Raw genomic sequence first — 10,621 nt, 5'->3', positions numbered from 1 at the left:
AGTTCATCACTACCGTGTTTAGTCATATCGATGTATATACAACAGTATCGATAAGTGCCTGCTCTACTTAGTGGTAACAACTTTTCTCTCCTCCACCAGAGCCAAGCCAAAACATATTCTACTTTTTCTCATAAGAAAAGCAATTTATTTGTAGTGTAATCTACAATTTTAAGTACGCGTGTTGAACTTGTTATGTGCATTTAATTTGTTACTAAAAATTGAGATAATAATAACCGTTACATTGCTAAGGTAAGCGCGAATCCTAATTGCAAATTGGTCAATAGCTCGTCGGCGTTTTCGCGACGCCCGGCACAGACACAAACATGCATATGTATGTACAAGACATACGTACACGCACACATAGGTTATCTTCAAATGTGTGTGTGTGGTTCTCGTGCTTTGAAAGAAAATTTATATCGGCTTGCAAAAGGCGCAATCCGTGTGAGTGAAAAGCAAAGCTGCTTTAAATTAAAATGCTATTAATTTACAGAAACGTTTGGCGTTGTCAGCAGCACCGACTGCTCCAACTCTGTAAACAATCAGCGGTCTACGTTAGTGCAAAACCAACGCAACATCAAACTAATTTGAAATACACCACTAGCAGCGACGACCCGGCAGAGGCAGCGAATTTTAGTCACGTAAGTGCGGCGCACCGCTAGCTTGGCATCCAATCTCATGTTTTCTTTTTACGACAGATCATGAGCGGTCGGTATCGCGGTGGGGGCGGAGGCGGAGGAGGAGGTGGCCGCTATGGCGGCGGGGGTGGTGGCTATGGTGGCGGTTACAACGATTTTGATAACTATCGTGGCGGTGGAGGCTGTGGAGGAGGCGGTTACAACGACAATTTCGGCCCTGGTCCGAATCCTTTCAATAGTAAGTAATCTATTTCATTGAAATATTATGAATTTCAACAGCAATTAATGCCTGCACATTTGACAAAAATGTCAACAATGATATCGTTATCGAAATAAACTATCGAGGTTTCTTTGAAAAATATGTCATTGCTCAAGTAAATTATAAGAGCTTCGTCAGACATTATTAAGTTTCTATTATAGCAAACAATTTAACAAAATTAGTTTTCCGCCTAATTAAAAGAATGTATAGATTTTCAAAAGGTTTGTATAGCCTTTCAGAGGATTCTTTAATTATACTCTTCTATAGGAAGAGAAATCCTCGACCCATCACGTATATATGTATACTAAACTATTTTCAATTAAATTGCTTCTTTTTTTTTTTTAAGTGGGACCCAACATCTCAGGCAATGATCTGATGCATCTGATGAGCGCGATGGCCAGCAATTTTAGCATGAACTCGCAGCCTCCACAGCCCATGCGCCAGAGTTGTGGAGAGCTTCGGAATCATCACTGCGGTATGTTTGTAGAGCTGTCGGGGCGCCTGTTTAAAAAGCGCGTAAACCGTTTTGCTGAGTTACGCGATCGCAATGGTGGCGCCTGTCAGCTGGTCGTGTTGGAAGACAAACATCCTCGTGTGGCTCGTCGCATGAACAATATGCCTGAGAACACAACTCTGACCATTGTGGGTCAAGTAATGAGAAGGCCACACAACTCGTGCAACCAGACAATGCCCACCGGCGAAATTGAGGTGGAGGTGCAGGACATACTCAGCATACATTTCCCAGCCAGCGGCACGAAACGTGCTGGCGACAAGCGTACCTACAGCACCATGGCCCAGCAACAGAGCAGCCTGGGCATCACTAGCACCGAGTACAAAATTGCCAGTGAGTAGCAGTGAAACATATAACATGTATAACATGACAATAATTTGTGTTCTTTGCAGAGAATGAGAACATCTTAAAGTACTTTGAGAATCGCGATCTCACCTGTAATGATTTGCGACGCGATGATGTCGGTAAAACAGTCACTTTGGTGGGCTGGATACCCTCGACCAAAAACAACAAGTTCTTGCAGCTGAAAGATGGCTACGGTCAGACTCAGCTTATGATCGATGATCAATCTGTGAGTAAATATATAATTTTGGCTAAAAAATGATTGGAAATAAGGTTGCAACTTATCAAACATTTTCATAACATTTCCCCAAAGCTTAATATAAAGTTTTGCTTAATTGCCTCAACTACACCTCCTAAATGTGCAACTAAATTAAATCACTTTTTTTTTAATTCGGTTTTTTTAAACCACCTTTCGGTCTTGTATTTGTATTTGTATTATATTTATTTATTGAATAGTAGCGCTTAACAATATTAGTCGATATCTAGTATTTTAGTGGCATCATAACCTTAAGCTGTCGGTGTTTAAGGTGGCGCAATAAAACTAATCATTCTTTAGAAAAAAATTCATGCATCGAAGTTAAACCGAAGCAGAAAGGTTTAAAGTGCACCAGGTTAATACAAAGAATTAGCATAATTGGGCAGCTATATTTAATGTGCCCTTGACTATTAATGCAGTCAAGCACATAATGCCAACAAAATTGTAAAAATCGTCTGTTTGTAGGTATTGTTTTTGGATTTGGTTTACATACATATTTTGACGCAATATTCCTGCGATTTAAATTTCCTACAGATAGGAAATCGAAATGCCGTACTTTCATGTAAGTTCCATGGCGAGCACCCAATAGTTTATTGTCCATAGCTCAGTATATGTTCCATGGCTTTGATGGTCATCTAATCGAGCCTACAGAAAGATTCCAGAAGGAAGAGATTGTTTGGCTGCAATTTGATTACAGTGAATTTTACCATGCCCCGGGATCTACCCGAGCATCAAACTCTCAAAACCCCTTGAGGAAATCATTTGTAGGAAGTTTCAATCATCTACCAACAATATTAAGAAAGTCCTTTCACGTCCTTTTGATATAATTATTGCTGTTCTTTATTTTAGACATTTGCTAATATATAATTTTTTTATTTTACAGCTAATGGACACATTTCTGTCCACACCAGAGCAAACGGTGCTGCAAATCGTCGGCAAAGTGCTGGGCCGGCCAAAGGCAAACATAAACTTGGTAGGTGGATGGGTTTTTTTTAGTCATTCCGAAAGCGCCTGATTTCTGATCTTTTTTTCGCTAGAAATACGACACTGGCGAAGTGGAAGTCAGTGTTACCAATGTCAAGGTGTTAAATCCCGACGACCCCTATGAGGGTCCCATCAAGGTTAAAGAGAAACTGCAGAAGATGTCAATTGATGATCTCGATGCCGATGAGGCTGCTGCTGTTTCAGGGAATCCTAGCAGCGCCAATAATGGCGATGGCGATGCTCATGGCAGCGAATCGGCTGCTCCTGGCGCAGTCCAGACGATTGCCGAGCAACAGCGTGTAAAGGTGGCAGACACCAACAAATTTGCAGACCGCACACACAACTGCGGCGAACTGACATCCAATGAAATTAACGAAAAGGTGGTAATATGCGGCTGGCTGGAGTTTCAGCGCATGAACAAATTCTTCATATTGCGTGATGCCTACGGCCAAACGCAAGTGCTCATCTTGGCCAGGACAAAGGGCCTTGAAGAGTATGCCGAATCTGGCGTGCCCATTGAATCGATTGTGCGCGTGGAGGGCACAGTCATACCACGCCCAGCGGCCACCATAAATCCAAAAATGACCACAGGACATGTTGAAATCGAGGCCGATAAAGTCGACGTACTCAATGCGGCCAAGAAGAATCTCCCCTTTGAGATACGCAAATTTAATCGCGCCGGCGAACGCTTGCGCCTCACGCATCGTTATTTGGACTTGCGCTTTAATGACATGCAGCATAATTTGCGTTTGCGCTCGGCGGTTATAATGCGCATGCGCGAATATTTGATTAACTACTTGGGCTTTGTGGAGGTGGAGACGCCAACGCTGTTCCGTCGCACGCCCGGCGGTGCCCAAGAGTTTGTGGTGCCCACACGCAAGGCAGGCCACTTTTATTCACTCGTTCAGAGTCCACAGCAGTTCAAGCAGATGCTGATGTCCGGTGGCATCGATCGCTATTTTCAGGTGGCCAGATGCTATCGCGATGAGGCCACACGCCCGGATCGTCAGCCGGAGTTTACACAGCTGGACATTGAATTGTCGTTCACCAGTCGCGATGACATAATGCAACTGATCGAAGAGACGCTGCGCTATTCGTGGCCCAAACATTTGCCCAAGCTACAGACGCCATTTCGGCGCATCACTTATGAGGAGGCCTTAGAGAAATATGGCACCGATAAGCCGGACACACGGTTTGGATTTTTGCTTAATAACGTCTCGGACATCGTCGAGAAGAGCGAAAATTTCAAGGGAAAATACGATGACTTTGGCGCCTATGCCATTGTTGTACGTGCCAGCGAGGCCTTTTGGAATGGTGCCGCCCGCAAGCATTACGAAAGCCTGAGTAAAGCGTTCTCGGGCACACTTTTTGTGCGCAAATTCAACTTTGCCAATGACTTGCAGGAGAGACTCACGAAATTACTGGGAACTGATGTGGCAACCGAGATTATTGAGAAATTTGATTTGGAAGAGAACGATTTGCTTTTCCTGTGCATTGGACCCAAGGTGGAGACGGTTAGTAACGCGAAACAATTAGTGTTATCTTGATGCCATCTTTAGCTTCGTTTTTGTATTCTCCACAGCGCAATATTCTGGGTCGCATTCGTCTGGACTATCACGAGTTTCTCGTGGAGAATGTAAAGACCAAGAAATCCAACGACTATCGTTTTCTATGGGTTGTCGATTTTCCACTATTTGAGCGCAACACTGCCACAAATCAGCTGGAGAGTGTGCATCATCCGTTCACGGCGCCGCTTGTCGAGGATTTGGATAAGTTTGCAACCAGTTGCGACAATCTTGAAACTATTCGTTCTGAAGCCTATGATCTGGTGCTAAATGGACAGGAGGTGGGCGGTGGCTCAATGCGCATACACGATCGCGATATGCAGCAGTTCATATTGGAGCAAGTGCTTAAGATTCCCCACGATCATCTGTCGCATTTGTTGAGCGCCCTGGAATCTGGTTGCCCCCCTCATGGTGGCATTGCTTTGGGACTGGATCGTCTTATAGCTATACTATGCCGTGCGCGTTCCATACGCGATGTGATTGCATTCCCCAAGTCATTAAACGGACGGGATCCACTCTCTAATGCACCAGTGCCTATTTCAGAGGACGAGATGAAACTCTACCACCTCACCGTGCAACAGGCTGACGCGGAGGAGGACGGTGCTAGCACCAATGATACAGCACATGCTCAGGAGGATGATGATCCAGACGCAGTGCGTGCTCCACCATCGCCCATGTCGGGCACCAGCGACACGGAGCAAGCCAGCATGGATGTCGATGTCAAGAACGAGCCTGTCGACGAAGTGCCAGCACCAGAAGCAATAAATATCGACGATAAACTTGAGACTGCGGCGCAAGCTCCACCACTCTCGCCAACAGCCATAAAAGAGGAGCCAGCCAAAACGGCGACAGATGAAACACCAACCCCAACACCAGCACCAACACCAACAGCAGGTGCAGCAGCGCCAGCAGCGGCGGCGGCTTCAACAACCGCGACACCAGTGACGCGTGCCAAACGCGTAATCAAAAAAAAAGTGTAGGGCGCCCCATTTCGCAAATGAGCAATAGCGGAGATAAAGATACGACTTAGCATTTTATCCATAAGCTCAAATAACACATGTAACGGCATGTTCAGGATGCCGACAGAAAGTCAACAACCAACCAAGATGTCACCGCTCTAATGCCTAAAGTCAGTCAAACCAATGCAGTGTGGCGCCGGAGGGCGGACCCTATTAAATTGTATTGTAAATGCCATTGGCGCAATTTTGTACTCAATGGTTTAATTGCCCATCTATCCTTATAACCCTCTCCTAAGCGGATGCTCTTCGCGCGCCCGCCCACCAACATTCGTAAGTCCATTTTTTAATTATATGGCGATTTATTACAATTTACAATATCATTATTTACGAACTGCTATTGTATTGCGATTTGTTTTAAAATACAATAACTCCATTAATAAGGTGTGCGCATTTACTTGTATTACATTCTCGTAGGGGTACTCGGTCCAGAACCGGGCAAAACTGTTAAACTAATGCATATTACTAATCCGCTTGTGACATAGGTTTGGTTTTAGCCAAGGCTGCAAACACCCAATTTTCTATTTATCATAAGCCATAAATTAAACTAGATTTGTTTGAATAGAACTGCAGAACATATTTTTAAAAAAAGTAATTTTTCTATTTGAAAATTTAAAAAAATTTGCACACTGCACTGCCGATATATGAAAAAAAGAATTCCAATAAATAAAAACATTGTGGAATTTGAAAAAATAATAAATTGAATTGCTCTACTTAAAATTGTAGGAAATGTGGCTTGGTTACATAGGTGTGGAAAACCAGGTGAACCGTTAACTTGCTTGGTTTTAGCTATTAACTTTCTTAATATATATAAGATTATAAGATATAAGCAGGGATAAGCAGCGACTTTAAAATAATTTCGGAAAACGTACGAAACGAAAAACGAAATTTAAAACAAAATGTTTCAGTTTTTGTATCGAAAAATGTCCAAAGGGAAAATATGAAGTCTTTTTGAGAGTTTAAGGGATAGAAGCCTAAATAGATACTAACATGTCGCTATATAATAATATTAAAATATATGATAATATATGGCTTACTGGCAAGGAAGGATGCTAAATATAGAGGAAAGCTAGTGCACCTTTGGAATGCTGAATACGTTATTGTCTACATAGCCAAAGGTAAGATTGCGCCTATAGGCCCACCAGTCGAGTGGTTTATTCAATTGACGATCGTCTAAGTCTACAGATTCCGTTGAATACTGTTCCTGCTCCTCGACAGAATCGTCGCTTTCGCTGTCCTTATGCGGCGGAGGACTGTAGCTGGTCCAATTCTCATAGATATCGTGGGCATAGGGCGCCGCAGGCAGATTGTTAAAATTTGTGGCCAGCTTGCCAAACTGATCGATGTGCTGTAGCAAAGGATCAACGCTCTGGGCAGGTATTTTGAGTGTCAGCGTGGGTGTGCTCGGATGTTTCACGCCAAGCGTAGGCAAATCCGTCCACTTGCCCAGCGCATAGGGTGAGGTGTCGTTAGTGTCTATCAGAAACATGCCACGCGTGCTGTGGCGTATGTTGTCACCGGCCTCCAGCAGATAGTTTGTGGGCGGACACATGCCCAACAGGTAGGGGATGTAACCACTGCAGGCCCAGCCCCAGAAGCCTTTGGGTGAGCGTATAGACTCCAGGTAATAAGCCATCGCCCGCTGATGGCTGCATGCAAATGAATCTGCGAGAGACGTTCGTGAATTAATCAATTTTTCTCATCTTATCTTTAGCAGTTGCACCCACTCATCCACTGCAGTCCCGTGCAGCCAGGCTGTGAAATGCCACCGTTCATGTAGAAATCAGCGTGTCCGCAGCGCTCCAGCTTGCCCTGGACCAGGGCATTTGTGTGTATGACATCGACAAAGTCGGCATCGCTGGGATCCAGCTTGTCATCGAGACCGGCGGTAATAAAAAGTGGCATCGCAGGGTCCAGGCCAGTGACGCGGGGCAGCTTAAAGGATTTCAACTGGCGCGCTATATAGTTGGGCACCTGGGCGCCCAGCGAGAAACCAATAATGTGTATATCTGTGTTGCCTGCCTCCACCAGACGCTCCACCAGCTGCGCAGCACAGGCTCCCGCTTGCCGCGTGTTGTGCACGGCGCTTATGTAGCATGGCCCGGGCGCCAGCACGCTCCAGTCCACATAGATTATGTTGTGGTCCGATTTGGCCAGGTATTCTAAAGAGAATTTCAAGCAGATTAATAATTGGAACCTTTTTATCGTTTGTTGGATAATGGTATAGAGGGAGTCGCCACCAAAGCTCCAGATTCGAAGAGGTATCTTAAATTGGTTTGAAGACTAATAGAATTCCGATTTAAATATAAGATCATAACATGATAAGTGATAAAAATTCGACCTACATATCGATTGACCTCGAGTTATCATGCATTTATATGGAGCATATTTTGGGAGGTCGAGTATGATTTTGTATACCCTTCAGGGGGTAGCAGAAGGAGGCATGACCGACTCCAAAAAGTAGATGTGTATTCTTATATTTTGAAGGGAGTGTGAGGAGGTAAAAAAAAGTAAAATATTCTTGATCAGTGTACCTAAGTTTTTAAGTTATCCTTTAAAACCAACAAATAATTTATAAATGTGACGAAGTATCGACAAAATGCTTATGGTAATTTATTTCAAATTTCAAGTCTGTAGCTTCATTTGCTCATAGGTGATCAAGAATATATATATTTGTTTTATAGGGTGCCAATATAAACTTTTTTAGGTTGCAGTTAGATTTGTGACATGGTCTAATTTCTAACTAAGTATATTCAACGCCGAGAATAATAAGAACTTTTCAGAATTTGAGAAAGTGTCCTATTAAAGGGCAGCCAGTACATTTTTATAAAATGTGCTTAGAATCACATGAGAAATGAAGTTCATTTTTTATTGCTTTCTTTTACTTCTTCTGCCCAAAACTATTTTTAAACTAAGAGCACGAAATCATCTTCAAGTAACTGGAAACTAAATACAACGCGCAGGTTGTGTTTTGGGGTCCGGTTCTACAAAGTGTACTAATTAATATTTGGTAGAATTATTTGCTCACCATTTCGCATTTGTTGAAGCGGGTTAAGAAACATGTCGGAGTTGTAGCCATGTATAAGTATCTTGGTGGGATGTCGTGGATTGAAATAGGAGTCGGTGAGATTGGACTGTTCCGCCGTCTCATCAATGTGCAGACTCTGACGATCCATGACATTGTGACGCGTGTAAATATAATACTTAACATCCGGATCCGGACAACTTCGTCCTATGGCCCATTTACAGGGTCCGACGGTAATATCACGATTGCTAAAGGGCTTCGATGTCACCGGGGCAGCAGTTGTTTGTTCCGTAAGATTATCCAAATGTGGCGCGGATTGGGTTATAAAATCAAAGACAGACGCGCCACGGCAGCTGCAGACTAACGGAAGAGTTAGTCTGATTTCGGGATTGGTTTTTAAGATCGGGCAGTCACTTACCTAAGAGCAGGCAAGCTACCGCCAGCAGCCTGTGACTCATCTTGAGCTCTTGATTTTAAATGCAATTGCAATTAACGTTTTTGAATTACAGCGGCACAAGCTGTGCATTGTCCGGAAATATTGGAGAAACTGAATGCCGGCCCTCAAGCCGATGACCATTTTGGCCAATGTGTAGTAAGTACAACGCAGTCAAGCAGCGAATGCGAGTGTGTGTGTTTTTTTTTTATTATAAAGTGAGAGTTGCGAGAGAAACCAGTACTAGTGCCCTTTTCGGGAGGGAACGACTAGGAGATGCCCCAGGCCCAGAGACGAGCTGCCGTTACAAAAATTCGAATTTTCAGATAAATATAACTTGGAATAAATTCATGTAACTTGTCTTAATTTATTGATTTTAGCTCTTGTTACTACCCTGTTAATAAATCGATGCTTATTAATGTTATGGAACAAGAATATATATTTCAAATTGAAAACTTTTTCAGTTTTCGAGATTGGCTGATCAGGAATACTTTATGGTGTCAGAGTTTCTTCCTTCCAGCTGTTACATACATTGCCACAAACACAGTATACCCACTTTTATCAATTTTCGCTGGGCTCAGGGTATTAAAAAGTGAAAACATTGAGAATAGGAGGATTAGCTAATTGTGAATTAAACCGAAGAGAGACCAACACAAAGACCTCGGCGTAGACTTGATCTGCACTCACACACACACGCACACACACACACCTGTGGGCTGCGTACGTGTTTGTTGTTTCAATTTTTACGCGATGAATGAAAACTTTGTTCACGGGCACGTCGCAAAAGGGAACGATCGGGTAATGTCTCTTGTCTTTTACTTTTATAGCGCTACAACCTATCAAGTGTGGAGCTTCAGCTCTGTTGACTTAGGGCTTACCAGGCAAAAGTCCAAACACCAGATAACATTGTATTCTTTCCCGACCCATGCCAACAACAGAGCCCAATAACATATTTAAATTTGGGTTTGTTTTTATTAACCCAGTTGGTTTGGCATAATCCGGCGTAAGCCAATTGAAACACTTTTTTATGGGATTCGTAAATGCATGTTTATAAGATGCTGAATATCTGAATAATTGATTGTTCTCGGGTCCAATTTCTTCTATGTGGGAATATATTTGTAAATGTGTGTTTGTTGTCTATATTTTGAGGAACACGAAAGAGAGATGTCTACTTAAGAAACATCTGTCGTATCGCCTTCGCCTTTCTCGATTAATAAAAAGAGATCATTCCCCTTTATATAGCGCACATCAGCAGAATTATCGAATTTTGGAATTGATTTCTTATTTATTAAATTTCAAACTTTTTACAAATATTTGGTCGCCACTTATGTAAGTGATCTAACCCCTTTTTTTATTGTTGAATTTAGTAATAAATTTCGAATTTGAGCCAATCGATAGTAATGATCCTAACGAGCCCAAAATACTATAAAATTCCATAATGCCACCTGATAGAAGGGATCCGTACGAATTCAAAAAGGTATATCTTTTTAAAATCATAAGATATTTACCCGAGATATTCAAAAAAAAAATCATTCAAAAAGTTTTGATTTTCGAGCCGACCCCGAATTTGAGAAAAAACGTGATGTAACCCCTTG

General features: G+C 42.7%; 2 protein-coding genes across 4 annotated transcripts; one reads left to right on the top strand and one right to left on the bottom strand.

Moving 5' to 3' along the window:
* The first annotated feature begins 75 nt into the window (after nt 1–75).
* On the top strand, nt 76–5,951 carry AspRS-m (aspartyl-tRNA synthetase, mitochondrial). 3 transcript variants are annotated; one of them, XM_064679143.1, is made up of 8 exons: nt 76–249; nt 491–638; nt 696–873; nt 1,241–1,738; nt 1,798–1,976; nt 2,887–2,976; nt 3,041–4,501; nt 4,570–5,951. In XM_064679143.1, exons 3-8 carry the CDS (start codon nt 699–701, stop codon nt 5,530–5,532), a joined length of 3,366 nt encoding a protein of 1,121 aa, XP_064535213.1. In that variant the 5' UTR covers nt 76–249; nt 491–638; nt 696–698; the 3' UTR covers nt 5,533–5,951. The 3 variants fall into 3 exon arrangements, with proteins under 3 accessions (XP_064535213.1, XP_064535212.1, XP_064535214.1); XM_064679142.1 differs by lacking the exon at nt 76–249 and having other exon boundaries at nt 474–638; XM_064679144.1 differs by lacking the exons at nt 76–249; nt 491–638; nt 696–873 and adding an exon at nt 1,005–1,115.
* Nucleotides 5,952–6,532: 581 nt separating this feature from the next.
* On the bottom strand, nt 6,533–9,051 carry LOC135426104 (phospholipase A1 member A). The gene is made up of 4 exons (XM_064679096.1): nt 9,012–9,051; nt 8,597–8,953; nt 7,296–7,730; nt 6,533–7,233 (listed from the first exon to the last, which is right to left on the bottom strand). Exons 1-4 carry the CDS (start codon nt 9,049–9,051, stop codon nt 6,638–6,640), a joined length of 1,428 nt encoding a protein of 475 aa, XP_064535166.1. The 3' UTR covers nt 6,533–6,637.
* Between the last annotated feature and the right edge of the window lie 1,570 nt (nt 9,052–10,621).

The sequence above is a fragment of the Drosophila montana genome, unplaced genomic scaffold, assembly GCF_035044405.1.
Source record: "Drosophila montana isolate Dmon_TW-CO22-7 unplaced genomic scaffold, ASM3504440v1 contig_1964_1, whole genome shotgun sequence".
NCBI classification, from domain to species: Eukaryota; Metazoa; Arthropoda; class Insecta; order Diptera; family Drosophilidae; genus Drosophila; species Drosophila montana.
Note: the sequence above shows the minus strand (reverse complement) of the source record. Positions and strands in the feature narration are given on the sequence as shown.